Here is a 13,468-nt window from a genome sequence, read left to right on the forward strand (position 1 = left end):
TTACGTATAAGTAGAACATTTTTACAATAATGTATTTTTTAAATGCATAATTATCATTTATACACCTGCAACACACAGTTTTTGTGAAAACTGTTATGATGAGCTTAAGGAAATATTTAAACATGTTTTTAAACTTCTCAGATTTAACCACTTCTCCTGGTTAATTTCTTATACTGGACCTTTTCTCTTTGCCGAACCTCACTTTGTCTTCCAGGTTGTGTGGTCTGTACTTGTGGCACTGTGTGTATGGTTTTCTCCAGCTCATACCATAAATGTTCTATTAGAGACTGATAACCAATCAAGAACACCATTTTAACTTTGGATAATTGATTTTGTGAGTTTGATGAATGCTTTGTATTGTTGTCCTTTTGACTAAGCTAGAGCTTGATACTAAAAACACCTGCTTTTGGCTAAAATATTCTGGTAACTTTGCAAACCATCTGTTCACCTAGACAATGTAAACCAACTCTGAAGTAGAACATTTTTGTTCTTCACATTAATAATGACTTTCTTTTTTGCAGCAAACATTTCAGCTTTCTCTTCTACTCATATTCCTTGTGAGATTGTCCAGAACCTCAATTTGTGTTTTATCCTGTCAAGTTATACAGCATCTTCCCAATGGACTCGGAAGTCAATTATTTGTGAATTGCTGTTTGTGAATGTCAGATTTGCGCTTTTTTGTTGTCATGTAACTATCATAAATCCGTCATTTGTGAGTTCATTTGTTAAATAGTGGTCTTGAAAATGTAATATGTTGGTAATACTAGAGTTTTTTTAAGTCCTGGTAAACCATCATCACAAGCACCTTTTCTAACTGAACTACATTTTCTAATGTCCTCTGTCTAGTGGAATAGCAACTATCCAAATAACTTTGAACTTCATAAATCCAGTCAAAATTTGAATTTTATAGTCATAGCTTTGGATCTTTACACAATGATTTCACTTTCTCTGTGATGAAGTGGTACAGAGAGTTTTGCTTCTGTGCTCTCTTCTTTCTTGAAATGAATACATTTAGAAATGTGTATATTTTACAGTTATGCACCTTATTTATCAATTCCCCCTTTTTATATATTTTCTCACATTTTTATAATTATACCAGCAATCCTGGCACCTAGTGGCATTGATAATTTGTAAATGTTGAAAAGCATTGATATTTTTTTCTAGGTACTATTTTCCCTGTATTATTTAACCATTAGGTTAACTGTCCCTTTACTGTGTTTTTTTGTTAACTGCATTGTATCCTTTATTAGCAAGCATTTTTTTCCAGTTAAGGGTTGCAGCAAATCAGAGCTTATCCCAGAGCGCATAGGGTATGAAACATATTTACATCATGCATGGCATCACAGGGCTCTTTTTTTTAACTTGTGAGCTTTTTGAACATTCTTCAAGTTTTAACTGTAGGCTCTAAACAAAGTATGTGTGTTTTGGTGCTAAGTTTATTATTAGAAAGGTGTTCTTGGTATCTTGTTTTAATTACAGGTGTGCTTGAAATGTGCATGCTTATTATATTCCCTTCTAAACTGTGGTGTTAAGGAGCTTTTCATCTTTTTAATTATGAAGGTTTCTCCAAAGTAACCAGGAAAGTCTATGAATATTATACATTCACAATATTGATGATTTATTCCTTCTATAAAACAAGACTGTCAATTAGCATTTTTTGACTGGGTATTGAATGAATTATAAAAATACTGCTCCTTTTATTTAGCTATGGCCTAGTATATACAGCTTGCCTTTGGTAGAGAACTTGACTTTTTTATTTTGGTGACAGAATAAAAATCAACAGAAATCTCTACAGAAATCAACAGTGTAGTTGACTTGTTAAATTGTTAAATAATTTAATTTAATTTCAAAAGCTTACTGCATATTGAAAAATGACAATCAAATTGTTTCAATTAATATGACCATCTTGCTTAATATGTATGTAATGTTTTAAGTGTTTTTTTTCAATCACCACTTTTAGTTGTATTATAAATGTTTAACATGCATGAAACCCTAAAAGTTGCAAGTGTAATATTATTATATAGAAACTGTTGTATAGAGTTCTGCCTGTTAACATTTTACCAGTAAAGCTATATTCACATTCTGTTGTAGTTCAGGTGAGTAGCTGCATCAGCATACGTAGGCTGCAAAGCAACAAGCAATAGGTTTATTCTGTGGTGAAAAGAGAAGAACGAAAACACAAAGTTTCGGCCGTGGAGCCTTCTTCAGGTGTGAGAAAGATAGGGCAGTGAGCAAAGGTAATGTAGCGGGAGAACAAAAGCTGGGAGAGAGGAGGAGTGAGGGGCAGGAGCAGAGAACAGAGAGGCCAATCAGGAGTTGTGAAGTCAGGATAGGTGTAGAGAGGTGTGAAATAAAACCTATAGTGAATAGAGCGAATTAGAAGAAAAGTAGTCTGTCGTTAAAAAGGGGGGGAAAGTGTGATCCTAGCTGCAGGACAATTTTAGTTTCTGTAGTCTTTCTGATGTTTGAGTTCGGAAAACCGTCTTTGAGAACACAGACGGAGAGATTAGTGTGATCATGGCCGTCAGAGGTAAAATGTGAAACAATGGGGTTGGAGAGCTCTTTAATCTTCACAGCCCTGACATGTTCTCTGAAGCGGTCTCCGAGTCTCCTTGTTTCTCCAATGTAGATGGCTGGGCATTTCCTGCAAGAGATACAGTAAATAAGCTTGCCGGAGGTACAAGATGCCATCTGGGTGATCCAGAATTGTCCTGAGAGGCCTTGAATGTGGTGTTAGATATGTACATGCAGGTGATACAGTGAGCTCTGTTGCAAGGGAAAGTGCCTGGTGTGGATGGTTGCTGAGGGCGGTCAAGGGAGCTGTGAACAAGAAGGTTACACAGATTAGGTGGTCGGTGATATGAGATAACGGGGCGGTCAGAAAAGAGGGCCCCAATGGAGGGATCATCCTGTAGGATGGAAAAGGTGCCGTTAATAGTTCTGGGGACAGGAAGTGTGCTGGTGTGGTAGGGAAGCACCAAAGGAATGCGGTTGTTACGGTGGGAGTTCCTGATTGAGTTGATGATCCGAGGGGTGTTTTTGGCTCTGGAAAGGGCCCTGTCAATAACACTGCTAGGGTATCCTCTGTTGAGGAAAAAGGAGTACATTTTGAGGGCTTGGTTCTAGAAATCTATGTCATCGCTGCATAATTGTCGTAGCCGAAGGAACTGTGAAAAAGGGAGAGAGTTTTTAGTGTTTGGGCTGAAATTAGCTATACAGGAGATAGCTGTGTGAATACGTGGGTTTGTAATAGACCGAAGTAGACAGTCGGTGGTAGTTAATGGAGAAGTTGATGTCCAGAAATGGAAGAGTAGTGGAAGATATGTTAACTGTATATTTGAGGGACGGATGGAAGTTGGCGAAATGATGCAGAAAGTGCTCAAACTGGTTGTTAGATCATGTGGCAGCACCGACCCAGTCATTAATGTATTGCTTGTAGAGGTCAGGGACATAGCCGGTGTAGGAAGCGAAGAAGCGTTCTTCTACTCAGCCGACAAAAAGATTGGCATGGCTGGGTCCCATTCTGCAAGGTGTACCAGGGTGTGGGTGGGTGGATCAAGCACTGTGCATTTGTCCGGCATGTGCTTGAGGGCTGTAAGGCCGTCATTATGAGGTATGACGGTGTAAAGTGATGTGATGTCCATGGTAAAAATGAAGCATTCGGGGCCCTGAAATTGGAAATCATTAAAAATTTGGAGCGCGTGGTTGGTGTCCTTGATAGATGAGAGAAGACCTTCAACCAGCGGTCTCATGAGGCTGTCGAGTAAGTAAGTTGTAGATGTAAGTAGATGCAAGTAGTCGGACAGTTGCATGCTGATACAATGGGGCGTCCAGGAGTGTCTGGTTTGTGGATTTCGGGAGAAGGTGAAATTGAGATACCTGCGGATGTTCAATGATGAGCCTGTTTGCCCTTGGGGGAGTTCCTTACTGCTGATAAGAATGGAGATGGTGGAGACCACTTCCTTTTGGTAATCAGTGGTATGATCCTGTTGGAGAGTTAGGTAGGCAGAAGTGTCGGTTAGTTTTCTAGAGGCTTCAAAGATATATAGGTCTTTATGCCACACCACAACCGCGCTTCCAGTATGGCCCATTATTTTCAATTACAATTTTTTTAATAGATTATTTTATTTTCAAGGGTGTCATAGTGGTTATCCTTGCTGCCTTGTAATGCTGGGGCCCTAGGTTTAATTCCAGACCTAGAGTGCTATCTACATAGGGTTTGTATTTTTGCCCTGTGTTTGTGTCGGTTTCTGCCAGGTGCTCCGGTATGTCAAAAGACATACTGGTAGGTTAACTGGCTTCTGCAAAAATTGTCCCTTTTATGAGTGTGTGCATCTGTGGCGTCCCATCTAGGATATATCCTGCCTTGTGCCCGTTACTTGCTGGGATAGGTTCTGGTTTCCCTGCAATTCTGTATTAGAGGTGACCCTGTATTAAAGTGATTAGTAAATGGATGGATAGATTTTTAATAAAAAATGCTATCCTAAAACTGAATGCATTTGTAGGTGAAATTACAAATGTTAGCAAAAACTCCATAGAAAAATGTAAAAAAAACTTAAGTATGTTGATAGCTTAAGTTTTAAAATCCTGTAGTCAGTACTTCATGGAAAAACCTTTGGCAGGATTTCCAGTTGTGAGTATTTTTGCACACCGGGATGTTGCATTTTTAAACATATTCATGCTGTGTCAAGTTGATAGCAGAGAGTAATTTAAATTGGTTGTGGAAAAAGAAGTGAGGACCATCATCAAAATCCAGGAAATGGATGTTGGAACTGAATGTTAAGTAGTATAATAAAGTACAATTAAACAACAATGCCAGGGTAGACTACATGCAGATGAAAACACTGTATATTTCTACAGTTAAAAAGTTGAAAGCTTTGTTGAATTAAAGATTATGAAACTTTGCCAGATATTTTAAAATGTAAAGAAATTAACTAAAAAGTGCACACAAAATGTGATGAATTAAGCCATGTTTAAAGCTAAGGAAAATCTAAGATCACTGAAACATACTGTAACTTTCAGTGTTCTTCAGTCCCAGGATAGTTTTAATTCATTCTGCTCTATGCAGCTCTCAAATGTATTAGAACTGAGTTCACCTTAATTTTTTCCTAATACTTTAATTTTGCCTTTCTAGTTTCTACTCTAGCTTCAGATCTGATTTCTTAACTCATTACCCTGTATGTGCTTGCAGTACAGCAGGCTCTTCAGCATTTTGTTTACCCAAGGCTTATTATTTGAATAAACTTTAACAGGTTTCATAGGAATCACCATTTATTTGCAGAAAGATATATAACTACAAACCCTGTCTATGAGTTCATCTTAATTGTCAGAAGATTATAAAAGACAGACCAAAACAGCTTTCTAGGCAACTCTTTGTTTTTACTCACTTCAAGGTTCTGTTGTACATAAGAAATGTGTCTGTATGGGAGGCACTCAGGAACACATTAAGATCCCTCAATGTTTACTGATATTACCTGTGAAAGGGGGACAAAACATCTTACAAAATAAACCTTTAAGGGCTGAATAATCAAAAAATGTTTCATTATAATCTAATATCTTCATAGAAAAACTTAAGTCCTACAACACATTTACTCAAACCACTGTATTTATTGTTTTGTGAACCTTACTGTCTTTGGGACTTCTGAGGGGGTATTTTTGATCGTAGCAGAATTTATCGATGTTCTTTCCAACCTTTTGCTTCCATTTATGTTCAAGCTGCAATTATTAATCTGGGTTAAAATCTGGAGATTGGCATCGCCAGTTGTGAATATTTATTAGTATAGTTAACTATTTCATTGTCAACTTGGATATCAATTTAAATAATTTAAATTGTTGCCCGACCAAGCATTCTCATAGCCCATGGGGACAAGATACATTTATTTTGTCTTCATTGCAGGGTACCACTATACCAGTAATCTAAGATTTCTTAACACTTCAGTAAGAAGTGGTAGGTTGAGCTTTTCTTTGGATTATTTTATAGCCATTGACAAACTTAGGGTAAATGATAATTTGAATGCAGTATTCAGAGACTTCACTGACCTTAAACATGATGATGCATGTTTCTACTGCATGTATTATTCCATATGCTAACTCATTTTTGTGCCCCAGAGAAACAGGCAAAGTCCAGGTGCCTATATATACCATGTCTTGCAAAAGTATTTTGTTGAACTATACTGTAAATCATGTATTCATATTTTTAAAATGAATATTCATTGTAAAAATGTGAAATTTGTTAAATTAGATGATGTATTATTAGATTGTATAAATACATTGATCTGCACTAAAATGTGGCTTTTTTATTCCTTTCTTTCCCTTAGCTGGAAGTTGGTGATATTGAGAATGAAGAAAAGCGATACCAGCTATTTATGGAGTTGTTAGAGTCCTGCATTAAATGGGAAGAGATGCAGCACTTAATATTACTTCTCCAGGCCTGGCCACCAGTGACAAATGAAGTGATGTAAGTGCATTTTTGATTTCCATAATATCTTCTTGTTGTCTTTCTTGTCACAAAGCACTAACATTAAAAATAACAAGAACATGTCATTTTTCTGTTGTTAATCATGAATAAAAATCAAGACTTAAAATTCCTACTAATTTGAATTCAGTTACTTTGTACATTCACATCTTAAACAATTATTTCTGCCTTTCAGGTTTAAAAGGCATATTTTTGCCTTCAGATGTAAAAATGACCATCTATGCTTGATTGAGATGTGATAAAAAGTACACATGGGTACAACTAGCAAGTAGAAAAAGTACCAAATACCAAATGCTATTGTTAAATTTGTTGGGAACAGCATTGTATTCAGTGCTTCTTTTCCTTTATGTTGTTATTGGAAGCTGTTGCCAATTTGCTTATTTTCTAATTAAGATTGATTTCAAATATTTGCTTTTATTTGTGTTTAATGTATGTATCCCAGATAGCTTTAGAATTGTGTTTTAATTATAAATAGATTTTTTTATTCATGGAAACTTTGGTTCTTCAGACCAGATCATCAGACCAGTATGTAATTGGGTGATGTTCAATAGCACTGTGATAAATGCAGAAAAGAATATCTGATATAGATCTATATCATCTATTCTTTTGGGACTTTGTATTTGTTTATTACAAGGAAGGAAGCACAAAGCTGTCAAGATTCTCCTTATAAAGGATGATAGTCTTATGTACTTAATTCATCAGTGTCTCTGCAGAGAAATGCCTTTTGATTGCAAATGGTAGAACAAATGGTAAAAGAACATTTAATGTTTCTTCTTGTGTATAATATATAACTAATTTATATACTTCTTTTTATTTTCTTCTTGTGTGTTAGGTACTGTACATATACTGTACACTTGGGTATTGCTTTTTTTAGTGACAGCATTTTTTTTATTACATGACTACTATAACTGTTTACAGTACCAGAACATTTGCATGTTGTTCACTTGAGAGGTCCATCCTTAGGCTGTTTGGAAAAAGTAAATTGTTGTACAGTGATGAAGTTCAAGTCATTAACGTTTTAAATTGCGTTTCTGTGGTTTCAAATTAATTTGGACTGTTACATTTTTACACATACTGCAAATGTTTGAAAATATTATTTTTATAATGCATTGCAGCTGTTTTCACCCCTTACCAGTAATGTCAAATTTGGTTGAATTATAAATAATGCACAGAAATATTTTTAAAACTTATTTTCTTCAAACTGTAATGATTACATCTACCTGATGGAGGCCCTTTGGCAACAATTGTTGCTGTTTTTGGATAGGTCTCTACCGGCATGATGTAAGCATGGTGTAGTTACTCCTGGCAAAGGAGTTCTGACATATCTTTGCAGTTCACCCTTACAGTTTCTTTTGGATTTAAGTCATTTGTTATTCTCTTGTTAGAACATGGCATTGGTTTCCAATTAAACCACTTGTTACCTTGTGACAATGGTCTTGCCAAATGAAAACGTACATTTTCATCCCAGTTTGTCATTATTGTTTGAGTCAAGTAGGTTTTCTACGGGGATTCATTCCCTCAGTGCTCTTAGGTGGAAGCAATGTTATTGTCTGCCAGATAAGGCAGGTTTTCCTTATCAGTCATCTAGATATGGTAACTGTAGTGTATTAGAAGCAGACTACAGTAGTAGCTGTGGTGTGTCAGAGGCACCAGAAAGGTTATGGTATAGCGTCCCTTGACAACCAGGATCAGCAGAGTAGGTATACTCTGTTGCTACTAGAAGGTATTTAAAAGGTTATGATTCCTACTGGTTAAACATTTACTGAGTGTTTAAAGGTTTGGTTAAAAAACAAAGGAGAGACACAGGGTGAGATTTCTCTTCCTCAGAAGAGGACTTGGTTATCAATTCATTAGCATTAACAAATTCAGGGTTGGATTTGGGGGATTGTTATTGGCTAGTTTCAGACCCTAAAAGGGTTTTTTAGTTGGGATGGCAGCCCAAGAAGATAGTACACAAAAAGAATGTTTGGAAGTAAGGGTTTAAGAGTCTCTGTGGCGTGTCACTGGAAGAACTTGTCATACAAGAACATATCTTGTCATATGCAGTACCTTAGGAAGATAAAGTGATAATTCCACTAATAACAAATTAAAAAGATACATCGAGTAGCTAAATAATCATTACTCATTAACGTATACTTGGTCCTTAAGAAGGTTAAGCATAGTTAAAAGTTTTCAAATACAGCCTGATACTGAATTTACCTTTTCCATTGAAATGGACTTTATAATAAAGTATATAGTAGATCAGTTAACTTACCTGTGAAAGCTAAGGCATTCATGAGGCAGCAATGTAAAGAAGGCAAAACCCTTTTTTTTTGCAGTTTTTGGTATTCCTGTAATGTTTGCATATTTTGTATTTTTTTTGTTGTTGTTGTTTTGTGGTCAGAGTGATTTAGTATTTATTTGCTTGAATATGAATATCAACTTATATTACATTATATAAAATATAAAACACAGTATATAATATATATATAATCCCCTTGTAATATTATAATATTACAGTATTAATCAAGAATATAATATTGTAAGATAGCATCACTGGCACTTCTCTTTCTGTAACACGCTGTGAACCTGAATGCAGTAAAAAGATGATTAAATTTCTACCTTGAGGACTTAGAAGCCTACACATTAGCAGTATAAAAACACCTCATACCTGCACCTGCTATTCATCAACAGTAATTACAAAATTCATCAGTTAACATCTTATTATAAAAAATAAGAAGTTAATGCAATTTATATTTCCCTATAGCTATACAATCAATCAGCCTAATCAAAAGAATTTAGGTTTTGATTACTCAAATTATTTAACAAGAAATAACACCTGTTTCAGTTTTCACATCCTCTACTAAGACCAACCATTTATTTTTTGTAATTCTTAAAATGAGTATAGGCTTACTGTACATTTTAGTACAATTCAGACCAAATGGATAGTACATGATCTTTTAAAGTTTAAATGTTTTTTTTTTCAAATCAATAATGGCAAGATATGAAGGTGGATTTTTGACTGTGCTTATAAAAAAGTTTAAATGGTCATGTACTATGTTTACTATACAACACATTATTACAATTAGTTTTAATAGCAAAGACGATTGAGAAATGATATGATCCTTTTGATTTTGCTCCACCCCATAATATTAGTTAAAAATAGATTTAAATTTTTACGAATTAAGTTTAGAATCTTTGAATATTTGAAACAATTTATGCAAAAAAATCCCCAACAAATTATTGCTTTTAACCAAGCTCAATATGAAACCCAGAACTGTTGTGGGATAAATAACTAGCAAAGCCAGGCATAATGCTGTGAGACACATGCACCCCCATACTGGTCCCAGTGAGAATACTTAGTCCTGGAGATGCCTTCTGCCCAGTACAAGAGCCAATGATGCATGGCAAGGCAAGCACCTCTTACTAGGCCAGAACACCTAATCCTGCAGGCACTCATCCAGTTTTCTGCCAGTACTGAAGGCTTCCTAGATATAGTGAGCACATGGCCTTCAAACCTGCAATCTTTTGCCGGTATGTCATGATGCCAGTCTGGTTGGTCGCTGTAGTTTTTTGTTGTTGTTGTTTTTATGCGTGAACTAGTCAGGAGTCTTCTTTAAATATATCAGTTTTTCTAACAAGTGGCAAGTCCTAGCAATTATTAAAGCAAGTGAATTAACAGTATTTTCAGTGTGACACGTGCATAGAACTAGAATGTAATTCTAGTGATAAGGCATGCAATGTTAAAACCTCTCACAAAGTACAACATATGGTGTTATTCAGTAATTTTACTCATATACACATGCAGTATACTCAGACATATTTTAACTATCCTCACCCTGCTTGTGTGGTTGTTTTATATATACTTTTGTCTCTGGGGTCTCAAGTTACAATTCCCTTGGTCCGGCAAAGATCTTTTGTGTTTTTTCTACACATACTGTACAACTCATTGACATTCCTGTAGTGATGTGATATACTCTTCTTTGTGCTCTAACCTATTCATATCTTTCTTTATCATTTCTTGTTTTTGCAATCTTAACATAATTCTGTAGCTATTCTGTATCTTCTGTATTATTTTTGTATACAGGTTGCTTGTCTTACTGTAAATAAAATGAGATTATCCAGTATTGCTTTATCCATTGAAACTAGTCAGAAAATTGAGTATGCATAATTTTTTTCTCTGTTTTGTGTCATTGATATAAACAGACTTAGGTGTAAAATAATACAATATATTTTATTGAGAGAGTTTTCCTTACAGAGGCTAGAAAAAGTATTCACCCCCTTTGGTATTTTTCACATTTTATTTTCTTGCATTATTGCACCAAAAAAGTTTTTGTGGGGGAATTCTTACCACTGATCAACACAAAATATTATTTGATGTCCAATAAATAAAAACAACTCTAAAGTTTTTTTTAAATTACAAATAAAAACAGACAATAATTGATTACATAAGTATTCACCACTTTTGCTAAGTTACACCTATCTGAACTGGGGCAATCAGTTGTCTTCAGTCCATCTGTGTACAATTAAAGTGTTTAAAGATGAGTGCATTTCCAAACAAGAGCCTCATCACGAAGATAGAAGAACATTCAAAGCAAATCCGAGAAAAGCTGATTGAAAAGCTACAATTAGGGGAAGGATCAAAGAAGATTTCAAACACTTTGACTATCCCTCAGAGCACTGTCAAGTTCATCATTGAGAAATGGAAAGAATACTGTGAACTGTGAATTTCTCTGTAAAAGTGCGAAAAGGCATTTGTTAGGGAAGCTACCAGCAGGCCCACAGCAATTTTGACAGAGTTACAGTCTTCCATGGTAGCGAGAAACGTCATGGGACAATAATAGCCCGGGCACTTCACAGATATGCTCTTTATGGGAGGGTGGCAAAAAGAAAACCATTGTTGAAGAAAACTCACATGAAATCTCAACTACAGTTTGCCTGCAAAAGGCATGTGGAAGAACCAAGTGGAGGAAGATTCTATGGTCTTATGATGCCAAGATTAAACTATTTGATTGTTTGGTACAAGACTAACACTGCGCATCATCATTAGAACACTACCCCTACCGTAAAACATGGGGGCACGAGAATAATGCTATGGTGATGCTTCTGTGCTTCAGAGACTGGAAAACTTGTCAAAACAGAAGGCAAAATGGATGGATCACGATATAGACAAATCTTGTTGTAAAACCTGCTGCAGTCTGCAAGAGACTTAGGATTTATATTCCAGCAGGACAATGACCCAAAACATACAGTAAAAGCCACATTGGAGTGGCTTAAAACACAAAAATGGTCCAAAAATCACCAACAGTCCCCATCCAACCTGACAGACCATGAGCAAAATTGGGGAAAAAAATGGGGAAAAATTACGGTGGCCAAAGTTTGTAGAGACTTACCCAAATAGACTTACAGCTGTAATTGCAGCTAAAGGTGTTTCTACCAAGAATTAAAACGAGAGGGGTGAAAACCTATGTAGTTAATTACTGTTTTTTTTTATTTGTAATTAAGGCAGAACTTCAGAGTTGTTGTTTTTTTATTTGACATTACAGAGTATTTTGTGTTGAGCTGTGATAAGAATTCCTAAATAAATCAATTTTGTTTCCATGATGTAAGAAAATAAAATGTGAAAAATGCCAAAGCGGGCGAATACTTTTTATAGCTACTGTAATACCCATTGATGATATATAGTGGTCTTCTCAATATTAGTTGTACATTTAATATAAAGGCTATAAATCTTTATTATCTGTAAAGAGTCCTACTTTGTACGTTTTTTTATATGACTATGGATCAGTTTAGTAGTTCTTGAAATGTTAATGTAGTTATTTGTAGTTTATTAAAATTTTAATTATTACATGTACGTATATTTGTTTATAAAAATAATAAAAAAGCATTTGGTTTTTATGTACTGATGTATTTTATGGATTGAGTTTGTAAAAGAAAATTCACTTATGTTTTTGAATTGTGTGTTGATTTTTTGCGTGAAATGTATTCAAGTTTTTGTTCATGAAAATCCTTAGTACTTCTGCTTTCAGTTGCTGTTTTATTTTGCATATCAACATTTAGGCTTGCAAGGAATACTGTTGAAGTAAATGATATTCTGCATTAAAATGAAATGCAGTTCTACAGTGGTGAATGTTAGTTAAAATTCATTGTGTGCAGTAATGTTTTTGATTTAAACTGGCTGCTTCAGGCAACTGTCACTGCATATCTCACTTTGTGTAAAGCTGCGAGATCTGAAATTAAAAAAGCCTTTATTCTCAGAAAATGATGTTTTTTTCTAAATATATGATTTATGAAGTATTCTCACTTGATGTTCCCTATTTTTTTCTGTTTAAATGCCCCATGTAATGTTAATGCATTACTTTGTGTCAACCTGTTTTTATTTTTATCTTGAGGTTGCAAAAACAAAGTGAGGTCCGCCGAAAGATCATTAAAGTGTTCCCAATTTATTGTATAAACTGGCTTTTCTACAAATATGTGAATAAAGTTGCTTTACACTGTGTGTCACGTCACAATTTGCACACGTACATTTTTCAAGGTATATTAGATATAAATTACATAGAGTTGACCACTTTTCTAAGAAACTTTTTAAATGCATTATAATATAAATAAGACAAAAAATAATGTATTAGCCTTGTGATAGACTGGCATCCCATCGAGGGTACAGTATATACTGCCTTGTGTATGTTGCTTGCCGGGACAGGCTCTGTCTCTTCAGTGACCCTGCATTGGAAAAAGAGGTCAGATAACGGATGGTTAGATGATTTATAAGTAATCTAATGAACAACAGTAGACTCTGTATTATCCCTACCTTCTCTACCTTTTTATCAGTATAAAACCTCCTCTGTGCATCATTTAAATCAAATGTGTTTCAAATAAGTTTGCCATGGTCTGTCTATGCTTATGCAACCAGTTCTACAATTTTGTATGACACAGTTTCATTCAACCATGAACTTAAACTGATGAAAAAGAAAAGGGTCTTTGTTACAGTAGAGCCTTCTTCCTTTGTGTTACTTG

The 13,468-nt window shown here is 35.1% G+C and overlaps 1 protein-coding gene across 2 annotated transcripts in view; it reads left to right on the forward strand.

Annotated features, from left to right (window-relative positions):
• nbas (NBAS subunit of NRZ tethering complex) overlaps window positions 1-13,468 on the forward strand; it is a 270,219-nt gene that overhangs the window by 220,731 nt on the left and 36,020 nt on the right. For both annotated transcript variants that reach the window (XM_015351022.2, XM_015351032.2), the window contains one exon: window positions 6,318-6,457. In XM_015351022.2, coding sequence (XP_015206508.2) covers window positions 6,318-6,457 — 140 coding nt within the window. The remainder of the gene's footprint in view (window positions 1-6,317; window positions 6,458-13,468) is intronic.

This window comes from Lepisosteus oculatus, chromosome 2, assembly GCF_040954835.1.
Source record: "Lepisosteus oculatus isolate fLepOcu1 chromosome 2, fLepOcu1.hap2, whole genome shotgun sequence".
NCBI classification, from domain to species: Eukaryota; Metazoa; Chordata; class Actinopteri; order Semionotiformes; family Lepisosteidae; genus Lepisosteus; species Lepisosteus oculatus.